The sequence below is a fragment of the Bombus flavifrons genome, chromosome 16, assembly GCF_040668555.2.
Source record: "Bombus flavifrons isolate JBK064 chromosome 16, iyBomFlav1_principal, whole genome shotgun sequence".
In the NCBI taxonomy this organism is placed as follows: domain Eukaryota; kingdom Metazoa; phylum Arthropoda; class Insecta; order Hymenoptera; family Apidae; genus Bombus; species Bombus flavifrons.
The window spans coordinates 6,369,198-6,384,731 of record NC_138457.1 but is presented as its reverse complement, the minus strand read 5'-3'; the positions used below and the strand labels follow the sequence as shown (position 1 = coordinate 6,384,731).

Below are 15,534 nucleotides of genomic sequence, written 5' to 3'. Positions count from 1 at the left end.
GTATTTCATTCAGTTCCCCGCAAACCTGTATTTGGTTTCTGCACCAAGGCATTTAATTTCTTCCACCATAGCACATCAAATAACACAGCCATTATGTGCTATGTATATTTCCCTTAACACTAGAATCGATAGTTAACACGAAGCTATTTCTACCAAAACCAGTGAAAATGACTAGTTTAAAAAATACGTAATAATAGAATATTTGTATATTTATTGATTTATTACTTTCTTACGGAAGCAATTCCATGTTACGTGGTACATTTTTGCTATTATTAATCCATCTGGGATCCCTGAACGAGGGTTGACACATTTATAAAATCGTAGAACCAGTCATTTCGACTGCTGTGCTACTTCCAGCGTTAGCATCTAGCGATCCAGCGATCGATCCTGAATTTTCCTGATAACTGATATCGTCGTATCGAGTGATACGCGGTAAAAATTTGAAAAACGCGTGGCAAGTTGTAGAAAACGAGGAGACTGGTTAATTGGGGTTCGATAAACAGATTACAGGACTCCTGTACACTTCGACAAGTACCGGTCATTTTCACTGCTATTGGTATAAATAGCCTTAATACAAAATTATTTTCAGTTCGAATACATAAAAAACAAAATAAAATTCGTTATATTATTCTTTTAGTTATTGTTACACCATTGCGGAAAAGAATATAACACGAAGTAGGAATTTTAAAATAAAATTGTAAAACCAGTCAATTTCACTGGTGTGGTAGTTCCAATGTTAAACGCTGCTTCCTCACGCTTCCTGGTGTTCTTTTCTCCTCTTTCCTTTCCTCCGTCGCTCATTAAGAATTCGTGTTTCCATGCTCGTTGATATTCTCAGTCGCAGAAATTGCAGAATCTCCGCGCGTGAAATAGAATCGAGCGGTGACGATAGCGCGCGCACAAACGGTTGACAAGCGATAACGTTAACGATGGCATAATTACCTTCAACGGCGGCCTCGTCGGATCTTTCCTCAGCACCACGTAACGAGTCTCGAAGCTGTCGTCCCAGTATTCCCGGCTGCGCATCCACGACGGCTGTAACAGAAACACAGAGACAAATCAGTTACGTACATGGAACTATCGTGTTGTTCGATAAGCAGACGAGGAACCGCGATAATATGCAAATTTGCCAACCACCTCGTCGAACCGCCAATGAAAATCAGCCGGACGCTCGATTTTTATGCTGCTGTCACGCGTTACCTGGCACTTTTTAATTAATAATTAATCATAGGCTGGCCGATAAGCAGGAACGAGGGAGTAACATTCGGCTGAACGACTTTCCACCACGATACCACCGACTAGCATCGATTTCAACGAGTCATGGAATTTACGACGAACGATAAGAACGTGCGAGCTCCGGTTATTAACGACGCTGAACCACGTGGTTAATGACAGAACGGTTATTGCCACTCGTCTACTAATTCACTACTTGCTGCAATGGGTTCCTTAACAATCACACGCACATACATACACACATATATAGCGGCACTCGACACAAACCTTCCAATGGTTTCTGTCCCGTGGCTTGCTACACAAAGATTCTATGCCTCGGACAAGATGATTGTCAGATGTCGAAACATTTTCATATCACATCTTTAACTAGCCTAAGGAGCCGCCATAAATCTTGGGATTTCTCTAGCTAAGGTTCTTCAAACGAACAAACATCTTTCAGTCTTACCATTCCTTAAGGGGGTATTCTAGTTTCTTTTTTCAAACGGCCATCATTTCATGAAAAAATCTTTTTTTGACTTTTCCAAGGTTTATGCTATAGCGGCATCTATGCTAATTAAGAATCCGTTCAGCTTTTTTGTTTCAGATGACCGGAGGGTTGAAATCATGCACGCCAGGACACCCTTCTTTTTTGGACCTCCCACTTTGCCAGCTCATAACTTCGTGAGTTCTTCTCGGTTAATTTTTTATGTAATCTTAAAATATCAACGAACAAATGATAAGAAAATGGATAGTAAAAATATTTTTTGTTTCCTTTGTACAGAGCATCAAAAACCGCCCGAAATTCGTGCCTCCAGACTGGAATGCCCCCTTAACGAATCCGATGATCTGGTACAGTTCTCCTTCGCAGTATCATCGTGACAGAAAGAGAGCACCTCGACGTATCTTGAGCAGTCAGCGTCTTAACTTACACCGCGCTCTCTGCTCAATCGCTAGCTTAACTCATCGTCTATCAACCGAGTTGTAACCACCAAGTGCGAATCGTCAATTGTGATCGCGAGCTCTATGTAAAGTGTCGAAAGCGAGAAGTACCAATAAATATACTGTTCAAACGTCTCCGAGTGTTTCTTTAGCACCTACCACGTCCTATACACCTCTAATACACGCACACACTGAGAGGTATACAATTACGGTGTAGGGAAGCTAACAAGTTGTAAGTCATCCGTTGTGATCTCGAGTAACGCGGTGAGATTGTAGAATGGTTTTTTGTTGCTGGAAAAAATTAATTTTCGAACTCTGACAGACTTTCCTGGCGAAATTTGTATACTTTCTGATTTTTAGAAGAAGTACGGTATCGAATGGAAAGATGGAAATTTGATAAAAGCGATGTTGCGGTTGGACAGGGCAGAAGATCCGGACGTATAAAGGCGAATATTTGTCGAGAATCGATGATCATTTTGGTTCGCGCGGTTGTTGGCTGTGTGCTGTTCGCGCGTTCCATTAAACGACGGCTTTATCGTCGTAATTGCCTCGACGTGATACCTTGGTCGATAACTAAAACGCGACCAGGTACGAGCGAAGAAGGCTTCACGCCTACAGCGCCTTTGAAATTCTCTCACTGTCGTGTTCCGGGCAACGTTAACGCCTCGCTTTCGGTGATCACTCGTTGAAAAGTCAGATCAAGTGAAATTGAGAATCACATTTCTCAAAATTGATCAAAGTACTGACGCTTCCTGAAAAGATGAACGCGAAGCTTCTACGCGTTGAATTTTCGTTCGTCGAACCTGTTTTCTTCGAAAATTTTGACGAACCTTCGAAGATGTTGGCTTGGTTCCTCCGAGGTTCGAGTTACCGAGGCTCCGCAGTAATTGATCTAGGAAACACAGGTTAAAGACTGACTTAAGCGTGAAGCTTCTGAGCAGGCGTTGAGTGGATAAAAGCTGGCGAGAAACCGAAGCCCAACGGCTTCGGAAAATATTGGCCAAGTGGCCATTGGCTGGAAGTTGACTTATCCGACTACTCGAGGGCTTCGGCCAGGTGTCGAGCGGATAAAAGCCTTGGAAGGCAAGCGTGGCTGATTACTGCGAAAAACCGTCGGCCAAGTGCTCATTGACTACTAAACTGATTTAGAGGAAGAAGAAGCCCGATGCTACTTGCTACCGTTCGAATAAATTGGCCAAGTGGTTATCGAGACTCGAGCACCTCAAACTGTTCTAAAAAATCTTAGCCGAGTGGCTATTGATCTCTCAAAGTCTGGTCGTCGATTAATTGCCACTGGACCCTTCAGACAATTACTCATTAAGGTGTTACCAAAATATCCCCATTTCCAAACTAATTTGTAAGAAAAAGAATTTAAAAAATCCTACATTTTAAATATCGAGCATCTCAAACTGTTCTGAAAAATCTTAGCCGAGTGGCTATTGATCTGCCAAAGTCTGGTCGTCGATTAATTGCCACAGGACCCTTCAGACAATTACTCATTAAGGTGTTACCAAAATATCCCCATTTCCAACCTAATTTATAAGAAAAAGTATTTTAAAAATTCTGCATTTTGAATATAGAGCACCTCAAACTGTTCTAAAAAATCTTAGCCGAGTGGCTATTGATCTCTCAAAGTCTGGTCGTCGATTAATTGCCACAGGACCTTTCAGACAATTACTCATTAGGATGTTACCAAAATATCCCCATTTCCAACCTAATTTGCAATAAAAAGTACTTAAAAAATCCTACATTTTAAATTCATCGAACCCTTGTGGTCTAATTTTTCTCTAGCGGAAAGCTACTCGAATACTGCAAATGACCGAGTATTCCATCCTGAAAATCCCATTGAAGATTGTTTATACGTTTTTAATAAATTAAACCAAATAGATGATCTGGATTCGCTGTTATTACACCAGAGCTCTAAAAGCTCGGATTCTAGACGTGAAAAAGAACTGATTCCCTTCCGGTCGATCTGGAATCCTCGAGAACAGTCGAAAGCAATTCGATCACCATTAGTTGGAGGAGGCACAAGGACGCTTTGGTATCCTTCGGCAAAGAGGGATGATCGTGGAACGGTAAATGGGTTGACGAAAGGGAAAGGATCGGTCTTAGTCCAGAGAGATCGCATGTTCGCTGAGACGATGTGTAGGGTCCGAGTAGAAGAGCAACTGGAATAAAAACAATTAGGGGGAGGAAAAAGAAGCAGGACGAGTGGCGAGATGGAAGTGGCGCACACGAACTTTCCCAACGATTTATGGTCTTTGAAGCCACTCAGAGAATACGATTCAGGTTTTCGTATTAGGACACTTTGCTACCGATATTTTTGCCTCTTTTTGTCTTCGTATTATGGGACAATGATATTATCGTATTAGACCACGAACGAGCAAGTTTCCAAGATAAAATCTACTTGCATGTAAAAACGTGTGAATTGTTGGAACATTTCTGAGAAATCGCAGTAGCAAGATTCGAGTATACGGCGAGCTGAGATTGCTGTTGACAAAAGTACGTTTCAGATGATAAATATTTTATAATTAGAGGAAGCGCGGCACTTGGAATACCAAATACCAATACCAAAGCATATAGTTTGTTTGAGAGGAAGAAGAAATTGCAGCAAAGGACGAGAGGAAGGAATAAAACTGCGTAATATCGTAGGCAAACTAATAAACTTTTATACTTCAGAATCTCAGCAATGGCGGAAAGCGCAAGGTATCTGTAACTTTGGTGTAATTAAAAAATGGAAATAAAGCAAGGATTTCGTTACGGAGCAGCGATATTCCGATTTATCTTCGCTGTATAAAATTAAAAAGCGAGTAGATGGTAAAACGATTTTCTCTTGTGATCTGATGGGACAAAAGTCGCAGCAAGAGCACAGTCTATGATTCTTAAAATTAACTCGCAGCAGTCGCAGCACGAGCACAGTCTATGATTCTTAAAATTAACTCGCAGCAGTCGCAGCAGCTTTCGCGTCATAACCGACGCGTTCGCAATGTACCCAACATCTGGCACGGATGAGACACTGCATCTCTTTTGCCTTCGCCGTAATTCACATTCAGAACAGCACCCATCTCTCAGCAGGTTTTTCCTTGATATTCCAAATTAGCAAGGTGGCGTTAAAACCTAAAGCACCGTGTCGCAATTCGTATTCACCGAGTGTTCGCAAATTGGCACGAAACCATAGAATTAACGCGCAAACGAGTAGATCAAGCAGTTTACTGCGAAGTTTGAACACATTTTAGCCACGATCGAATATCTGCTGAGACACTTTTGCGAATTGACGTTTCTTGCTCACTGGGAAATATCAAAATTGCGATTCGTTATATGAAGAATGTGAAAGAACAGAACAAAGACGTAACATAAGAAGCCGGTAACGACGAAGAAAACGATCTAACGCTGGACCAAAGCGGACCTAATTCTTGAATCAGTACACCATAATTCCTGTGTTTTGTTCCTTGGCGCGTCGCAATACGTTTAGCGCGTTATAGCAACTGGAGTTGTAAGAACTCGCAATCTTAGACGGCAGTCCACTGTAATAATAGTCAACGTTCTTAACCTGCATCGTCGCAGAAGAATCCACGAGGAAAGAAATCTGTGTTACTCGACCAAGGCCATCGCTCGTAAGTGTGGCAAGTGTGGCAAGTGTCAGCAGAAGGCTGAACCCTAATGGAGTACGAGTTTTAGAGTAACGGCAGCTTGACCTTCAGCCTCGCCAACGCTAGAAATAATCCGTAGCGGCGCGTATACGTCATAGAAGACCCTAAATCTCACTTTTGTTCGGAGTTTCGAGCGGCGAGACTCCGCCTGGGTGGCTTTTAACAATCCCTGGCTGCAGATTTCATATTTTCGACTATGTTACCGTAGGAAATTGAATTCCCAGGCAACCAATCCGACGACAGGGAACGAGAAGAGAGAGAGAGAGAGAGAGGGATGGTGGGAGAAAGGGATGGTCCTCGAGGCGGAAAGGCCGGCTCGATTATCCGTTGATCATCCGAGCTTCCCTGTAACAGAGTTAATCCCGGGGACGTTAATTAAACAGCGAAAAGCTCGGCTCCCGTCCCATCTAATCCATCGAGGCGGTCTTTTAACGGCGGATTATTCGCCGGCAGGCTCTTTCTTTTCGTCCCCCCGATCGATCTTACGCCTCGCCTTCACGCGCCTTTAACGAAATTAGAGCCGAGACTAGCGACAGCCTCCTATTTTCTGCGGCTATCTATCTTTTCGTTTATCCGTCTGCCGGGATTCTGAACTTTGGTATCGCTCGAATGGTTCATTTTTAGGGGACTGCAGACCTTCCTTTCAACGGACGTATCATTTAGAGGAATTCGAGCGATGAAATGGCTTCTCTGAAGTGGCATGTGTATTTTCCATTTGATACGACAACGACGCAGGATATCCATAAGAAATGCAAATGTCTCGTTCATTACATTTCTATAGGTTAGGTTTGTATCGGTCAGATTGGTTCGCGTTAGATTTGACGTTAGGTTGGACTCGCGAAGGAAATAACAGAAATATAGCTATCCTCTCGTGTCACATGGCAGACATAGGTTCCGGAAGAATGTTACGTGAAAAATGGACACACGTGATTAACCAGTTAGGTGTTTTACGACGAGTATACTCGTCACGAAAATATGGCAATATTATGTTACGACGAGTATACTCGTCATGCGTAAAACGTAGTTACAATTTGCTGTTTAAACTGCAATTTAATAATTGCAGCAAGTTGCAGTAATAAAATTGAGAAATGAAACAGTCATCTCGTCACGAGTTAATCCTACATTATAACAACCACAGATAATCTGTGTTTGACGAATATACTCGTCATCGCTTATGTTTTATCAAACAGCTAACTGGTTAATACGATCTTCTGTAATTGGAAGAAACTTTTCTCCCAGTTATTCGCCAAAGATTTTCTATGATATTCAAACGTGGGGATCAAATCAATCAATGGGGCCGGATCAAAAATCTCGATATCTTTAAGATGTAGCCACCGCTTCGCGTGTTTCGACGCTCGAATCGCAGCGTTGTCCCGTCGATAAAGCAGATCATCATCTTCAATCTCTTCCGCGAATGGTATCAATACCATTTTCACCTACACGTTCATTTTTCAATCTTTTCATCAAAATACCATCGTACACAAACTCGTCGTTAGAACAGACCAATTATTAGATTTTACCAAAAATTACAGCGGTTTTACGGAAATTGTCGAGCACTGTAAGAACACCGTGCGCCGCGTATCTTAATTAAAACGCAGATCTTAATTACAACAGAAACGCTAATTATTTCTGCAAACAGTACTCGGTCTAACGAACAGCTACGAAAATTCCTACCGCCAAAATTCCCACGACCGACGATCTTTCCAAATCTGCTATGTATATCCGACTGAAACAAGTTGGTCCACTGATTGTTAGATTATTCAAGACTATGCAAACGACAATACCAGCGCTCTGCGCTGAGCAGAGACAGTTTCTTTTAATTAAATTCCGGCTCATTCGCATGATACGTCGAAACAAGCTGGCCGGACGGTCAGCCGTGTTTTTAATTAAAGGATCGCAGTTGCATTTTTTTTAAATTGCCAAAGAGTGAGTGGGTGGAGGGGGGCGGGAGGAATATTTCCCGCTGGTCGTTTGGCGGTCAGCCAAAGGAAAAGCGGGGGAAATTCAATTCACCGTAGCTCGTGGGACAGGAATACGCGCGATAATTATTTGCGCTCGCTCCTGCAAATATTAATTTCAAGAAACCCTTTCCTCCCTCTTGCTCCACCTCCATACGCGAATGCAAGAGGAATTTTTTCCACCGGACGAAGAGGAGTAAAAAAAATATTCGCGCGCCATTCTCCCTGTCTCTGTTTCTCGCGTCGTTGCATTAAATTTCGCGTTGCCGGCCGGCTAGCTTGCAAATTACACTTGTATTTCATTCTTTTCTGGTTAGTTTTTAAATCGACCCTCTCGTTTCGCTCTCTCGAACCGGCTGGCCCCGATACCAATATTACCGTAATCGAAAAATACTACCGACGACATCTTCGCTGAAACTACTGGCCTCACGCGCTCGTATTTTCTCTCTTTTTTCTTTTTTTTTTTTTCTTTTTGTATCGGTACGCGGATGCGCGCGCCTCAAGTCGATGAATCGGTACACGCAGTGTACGATAAATCGTTGCATCGGATGTGTCAGAATTATATCGGCGAATGAAACTTTTCGTGAAAAGCACGTGAAACTTTTCTAATTTCAATTTCCTGTATCGCGTGTCTACGAACGATAGGAATATAACTGTTGAATGTCCACTCGTTATGAATATTCTGGTGAATTTTTCGGATATTAGTTCGAAAGGTGACAGAGGGTAGCAGAAAAATTGTTGAAATTATAAATTTAGCATTCGGGGCAGGTTACGTTAACGTTGAAACGGTTGCAGGGTTTTATTCTCCGGGAAATTTGAAGCTGGTGATTTCTCGTTAGAGGATGAACCAAGTGGAAAAGGTCGGCAATTACTGACGACGATAATATTTTAAGCGATATTACTGAAAATAATACACGACAAACAGCGAGAGGAATTGCGTTTGAAATGGAAAGCAGTCGTTCTACGATTATTCGTGAGTTACTTGGCGCAGAAAAACCAAAGGAAATGGGAAATTTCGTGGTAGAAGTAGGTGGAAAAACGAGAAATAATTTACATCTGTTCAAAGATTCATTTGATGCTGGATTATTACACTGAAATATCGTATTCCTCGTTTATTACTTTGCCACATATTTTTATTTACATGTTCTCCATGCAAAGGATAATTACAGCGCACCTAGTATTAACAAAATTATGTTCTACAAACATTTAAACTCTGCTTTTACACATTTCAAGATTGCAATACCTGAAAGTTTCCAAATAAACGTTGCTAAGTTTCGCAGTGGCTAACCAAATATAGTACAAGGTGAGTAGTTAGATAATTGAAATTTCCAGTTTTACTCTTCTACGGAACTTAAAGAAGACGAGAAGTAGAAGCATTTTCCTCCTAAAACCTTCAAACTCCAAAGATTACTGGGCCCAGTATAATTGGTTCGTTGTTAAATAAATTTAAACGAGGAAAGTTCTACGTAATTTTGACGAAAAATCACGCACTTAAAATTGTTCAAGTTGACTGATAGAAGAACGAGTGGATTAATTTGTAATAGAAAAATATATTGAAATAAGTAACGGTACAAGTTCAGGTATAGCGTGTGCTGATCAAGATCCTCGCTCTTACAATGTTACAATACAACAAAAGAAGCTATGACAGTGTGCAGGTTTATATATTTATAGCAAAGGACATTAGCAAAAAGTTAACCCTGTAGCTGTAGCTGAAGGCTACAAGAAACAGCAATAGAAATCTGCTTATAGCTCCTTTCTTTCCAGACCTTGTAACCCAAAACATAATTTACATTCAAAGGCACGATAATATGGACCTCTGCTTATTTAGAATATTTGTTTGCTTCACTAAATTCTATTCTCTTCGTAACAGAGGTGTGCAGGTCACGGATATACAAAAGTAAAGATGTAGAGTTTTTCTTCGAGTAATTACTTCGACAAGAACGCTCGATAAAATTGTAATTTCGTTCTACTACGCCGCATCGCACTGCGCTTGCATCTTGGAATTATTTCGATAAAGACGAACCGACAGAAATTCCTGCAAATTTCTAGATGTACAGTAGCATCTCTTTAAATGCTCGTCTTTTTGTTTCCCGTAATTGACCGGTCATTTCCGCTATTATTAGGACTCTCCCTTAACTAGTTAGCGGCGTTCGACGTATATATACGTCACTTGGATTTATTTCGACGCGGTTGACGTATATACTCGTCGTGTGAAATAAAAATTACCATTTACTATAAGAAGCGAAAATTCTAGCTAAAAGCGTTATAAACGTCATTTAGTGGCACGTTTCCTTTATACTTTCAGTAGATCTATCGTGTATTTTATAGAAAAAGTTTGATTATTTGATTATTCTTTTTGTCGCGTATATCGGTCATTCCCCGAATTTCTTTGGCTTTTATATCAGCTTATGCGACTTTATAGCAGCTACTTTATAGCGTCAAAAGCAAATTCCCTTCGAAGATGTGCCGTCTGTTGAGAAAGTGGAATCCGTAAGGACTCACGTTACGTAGTGCCACTTTGTGTGGTACGTTGTCTTGAAAAGCAGCACACAGAAATCAACCGAATTTCTGACATTTCTTTTATTATTTTCCGGCAATGTTCAAGTTATTAATAACAACACCATTTTCAACGATGAATCGCCAATTTTTCATCGAATAAAAATGCAATACCTGCTTCTAGTTTTGCTTTACTTTTTTCAGATTCATCAGGTCTGTAAGTATGAAACCGGAATTTGCCTATAGATGGCCCTAACTGATAATGTAGTTATCACTAAGCTGCGTCATTGATGCCAAAAGTCTTTGTTGACATCTCACAAACATTTTCGACTCGGAACGATACAAGTTTCATACAACAGCATAATCTGTAATAGCGTTGAACATGTCAAATTCTGTGCCTGGAAACTACGATTTGCGGACAGCATTGATTTTCTCTTACCATTCGAAGAAAACTGCTGCAGGATCGCATCGAATGCTCGTCGAAGCTTACGGTGAGCATGCTGTTGGTAAATCACGGTGCTTTGAGTGGTTTAAAAAATTCAGAAATGGCAATTTTGACGCGAGGAACGAAATCCGGTTTCATATTTACATACCTGGTATAATAGTAGCATTTACTATGTTTCGACGCGTACACTCGTCGCTTGATTTTATCTGCGCAGCTCGTAAGGGATTTTTAAAACTAAATTCCAAAATTAACAAATTAAGACTAACCAGGTGGAAGCGATACTAATGAGCCAGCGATGTCGATGCGACACAAAGGCAAAATAAAAGAAGCAGAAGTATAACAAGAATTTTCCAGGTTGTTGTACAGAGATCTATCGATCTCTGCACAAATCTGCAGCCTTTGAACTCTTATCCTACAATCGCGACTCTTCCACGTTTCTCTTGACAAATCTCCAAGATTCTGGTCCTCCACGCGATCGTTCGTCGCCGAGGAGACGCGATTTTCGATCGAATCGAACAGAGACGATAACGTAACACATAATTTTTCAATGGCACAGCGTTGCAGTAGATTAGGAGACTGATGTCTCTCAACAGACTCAGATACGTCAAACGTAGGAACATCATCATCCTACGAAGTAGAACGCGCTCGTCTGTTCCAAGCAGCTGGCTCAATCGTGTAGATGATCCATCGCGCTCTGCTGCAGGATAATCTTGGCACGAGAGTGACTGCAAATCATCAACTATTCCGCGTCAATCACGCGTCAAGAACAAAGGAATGCTTAGCGCAGTGCATGCAACCATTTGCCTCGTGCTCCTACACGTTCCCCTTGCTTTTACGCGTTTCCTTTGTACGAACGCGCTATTACTATTAACCAAAGCACATTGGGAGCGAAATAAATTCTGTAGATCGTATCAATCAATCCCGACCAAGGGATCCTGATAAATTTCAACCCTATTTGTTCCTTTTATCGGTAGAATCATCTTTATGGCGCTCTGAATAGCTTTTTTATCCTTGGAATTTCCTCTTTTCTTTCCCTTTTTTTTCCTTTTTGGCAGCCTTATGTTGCTTATTTATCAGCGGAATTTTTCTTTCAGGGGGATTCAACTTCTATTATCTTTGGATTTGTTCTTTTATTAATGGAAGACCAAATTTGTTCTCCTTTGGTGAGCACGTGTCGCTTATTTAGCACCGAAGTTCTCCTCTATTGGGTTGGCAACTAAGTGATTGCGGATCTTGTCAATACCAGTTGATGACAAAATCCGCAATCACTTAGTTGCCGACCCAATAGAAGAGAACCGATGTGCCAAACACGGTGTCTGTAGCGGAATTTCGATTTTCAGAATTATTGGATTGGCAACTAAGCGATTGCGGATTTTGTCGATACCAGGTAATGATAAAATCAGCAATCACTTAGTTGCCAACGCAATAATTCTAAAAATCGGAATTCCGCTACAGACACGATACAACGCAGCGCGAATTACGACTCGTTACTTCGCGTCGATTAATTACATGGAAAATTCAGGATTCGTGAGGGATTCGGCTGGAACCGGCCGGATTATGGGTAATCGGGTATCGGCAGCCGCGTAATGCTCGCTGATGGGCCCCGGTGTGAATTACTTTATCCGAAAATACGTAGGAAATTGCGGCCACGCATTATCGCGCGATGCGTCATCGCGAGCGTAGCCGGCCGCGATCAGACATCGACCTGGGCAAAATGAAATTTACGACGCGGCACCGCGTATAATGCGTGCGTCCCAGGCACCGAAGGCTGGTCGTTCGCGGACCTCGAAACAGAGGGACGAGAGGGATAAATCGCGTTTGCGCCCGGCGTCCGCCGCCGTACCGTCGCCGCCGTAATTACTCGTCCCGTGGCGCCTGGAAATTTAGTGGAAGGATCGACTGCGCTTCCACCGATCCTTATCACCGGCAAACCGTAGTTTTTCAACCGCTCGTGCAGCCAATCCTTGGGAAATTGCGAAAGAGATGGGGCGGTTCTAACGCATTTCGTTCGAGTCTCAAGTTTCCCCATATTTGTAAAAATACAGGGCTGTGAATAATTATGGTAATAATTATGATACGATTGAACACACATTTTCAGGATTGTCTTTTCGATATTTCCAGTGAGAAACCACTGATCAGGTTTGGATGAGTCAGGTGAAATTGCCTTTGTGAAACGCACGGTGCGCGTCACAAAATAGGACGCCATGTTACGCGCTGAATTATTGTCTTTCGTAACCGAGACAGCAGACGAAAAGAATTTTCCAAGAGGACAGTGCTCTGTCATTTGTACAGCCGCCACTGCGTAAACGGTTTCAAGATTTCCGAATGGCATTATTAGCGTGGTCGACCTGAAAACGATCCACACACTACGGCAAATTGTTGCAGGACGAGTTTACCATCAGCAGAAGCGACACGTAGGAAACAAATAGGAAATACAAAATGGACTTAAAAATGGAATTAAACGGATGATACGATATGATTATGAAGCGAAATACTTCGAATAAACTGGTGGATAGTGTACTTAAGAGATTAATACAAGTAATCTCAGAGATAATAGAAAAACCACTATTGGGGAATATTTGGGGGTTTTAAGAAAGTGCAGGAATTCCGTAAAATTTCGATGAAAAATCGTAGGAAAAATCGAGCACTTGGCGATATTTTATCGGAGCGCCAAGCAAAAGCAGAAATCCCATGATATTTCGGCGAAATTTTAAGAAAAGAACGCAAGTCTCGAATATTTCCACAAAATCTACGAATAAAGAGTTTTACGATATCTCGTCGGAGTCGTCTCGGGCTAAATTCCTTGTTCTATGAAAATTTCGTCATAATTTCGTGGAAAATGCAGGATTTCAGCTAGTTCGACCGGTGTCGTAGGAAGATCGTTCTACAGCCTCGCGACAGCCAGTAAATTGTACAAGGTCGTAAGGAATCGATGCTGCGTTTGGACATTAACGGTCGTGGGAGGAAATGTGTCGTTTCCTGGCCGGACCGATGCCGCAATGGAGAGGAAACGTCCGATAACCGACGACACGGTATTCGCCTACGCTCGACAAACTTGCAGGCATCTGAAACGTTCGAAAGCCAGGGAAGACAGTGGCGGCTGGAGATTCGGTCAAGGTTTGCGGGTCAAGTAGCGGCTCTGAACAGCTTGCACGCGTTCCCTTTTCCTACTGCCAACGTCGGGATTACTCGCAACCATAACCCAGCCAGCTGTCGAATCGATAGCATAATCGAAGCCGTACGATTTCAGCTTTCCCTTGGCACATTCGACCCAGAAACCTAAAAAATTGTTAACAGAAACCCTGTGTGATAATTGTTGCGGTTGAGGTTGACCGATTGAAGAACCAGTGGATGAATTTGTAATTGAAAAGTATACTGAAATAATTAAAGGTATAAGTATAAGTTTTCTTTTCTTCAAAGAACAGAAAAATATGTTCGCGTGTTTGATTTTCACAGCGAGCTTCTCTCAAAGTATTTATCAAGCGAAATTTATCAAGAAAACATGGATATAGGCGCACGTAGCTGGCAAGTCGAGTGTCTTTATCGAGGACGAAGGAAAATACGGCAAGACGATGGCGATAGTTGGACGATATTGTCGTAAAACGCGTTATCGTTTTTTACTACTCACCTGCTTGCAAAGTCAATTTTTATTACACAATTTTGGAACAGTGTTTTATGTTTTCTTATTTACAACGGTGGAAAAACTGGCGTGCTCTGGATGTTAATCAATTTTCAGGTGACAATATCTATCACTTGGAATGGAAGCGAAGATTGAAGCCAAGAATGAAGATTGAAGCGCACATAGAAACGAAAATGGATGCTGGCAAAAATACAACTCGATATTGATCGATTTTTAACCGAAGAATACCACGAAAAGCGACAAATTAACCTGACAATTTACAACGAAGTCGGAACTAAAAATTCTCCATGCTAATTAATTTTCCATCTGCCGCATCGTGTGGCAAAAAGTAAGCTACGACGAGTATACTCGTCAAACAAGAAGTATATGTACCTGTTATAATATCAAATTAAATCGCAATGAAACGATTGTTTTGTTTCTTCATTTTATTAGCCACAGTGCTGGTCGTAACGCGAAATATCCTCATTTCTTTATGACGAGTATACTCGTCAAAAACGTCAAACTGGTCGACCAACCTTCGATTCACCTATACTGCGTAAGCTTTAAAATTAAATTACAAGAACGTCGGTCGCGAGAGGAAAGAGCAATTTTCCAATCGACGACAAAGAAACCTATTATCTTCACTTACAATAATTTTCTCGCGTGAACCAACTTTCACTTTATCATCACCGTAGCCAGCGTTCAAAGTGCAGAATTCCCGTTCGAAGCGTAGCGTTTCTTTTTCCTTTATTTTCCTGTCCTCTTTTTCCCTTTTTTTTTCTTTTTTTTCATTCGACTATGCAAATATGCGATGCACACAGCGAGGACAGGGAATAGGATCCTGATCAGGGAGACTGGCTTTCATCGTAAGCGGAACGTGTTCGACGACAGCGGAGGGACCACACGACGACGATGTCGAGGCGAAAGAAGACGAACGAGATGGGAAAAGGGGTGTGGGCCTTTTCCTTCCGTTGAATTCTAAGGTATCGACTTTTCAATTGGGTCACGTACACTGTACCCAATGCGCCTGTACGTGTGCACTGTGCACAGATGTTAGGAGGCGGCAGCAGCGCTCTACGTTGGCAATACAGCCCTAATGGAAATCGAAAATACGGATCGCGAGTGAAAATCACGGTTCCCAGAAGCCTGCGATTCGATTTCCAAAAAAAGAAGACTCTGCTCAGAACGAAACCGAGTGAATTCTTTTCCCATCGT

The 15,534-nt window shown here is 41.9% G+C and overlaps 1 protein-coding gene across 3 annotated transcripts in view; it reads right to left on the bottom strand.

Moving 5' to 3' along the window:
- alpha-Man-IIb (alpha-Mannosidase class II b) overlaps positions 1 to 15,534 on the bottom strand; it is a 166,866-nt gene that overhangs the window by 27,572 nt on the left and 123,760 nt on the right. For all 3 annotated transcript variants that reach the window (XM_069129778.1, XM_069129780.1, XM_069129781.1), the window contains one exon: positions 943 to 1,035. In XM_069129778.1, coding sequence (XP_068985879.1) covers positions 943 to 1,035 — 93 coding nt within the window. The remainder of the gene's footprint in view (positions 1 to 942; positions 1,036 to 15,534) is intronic.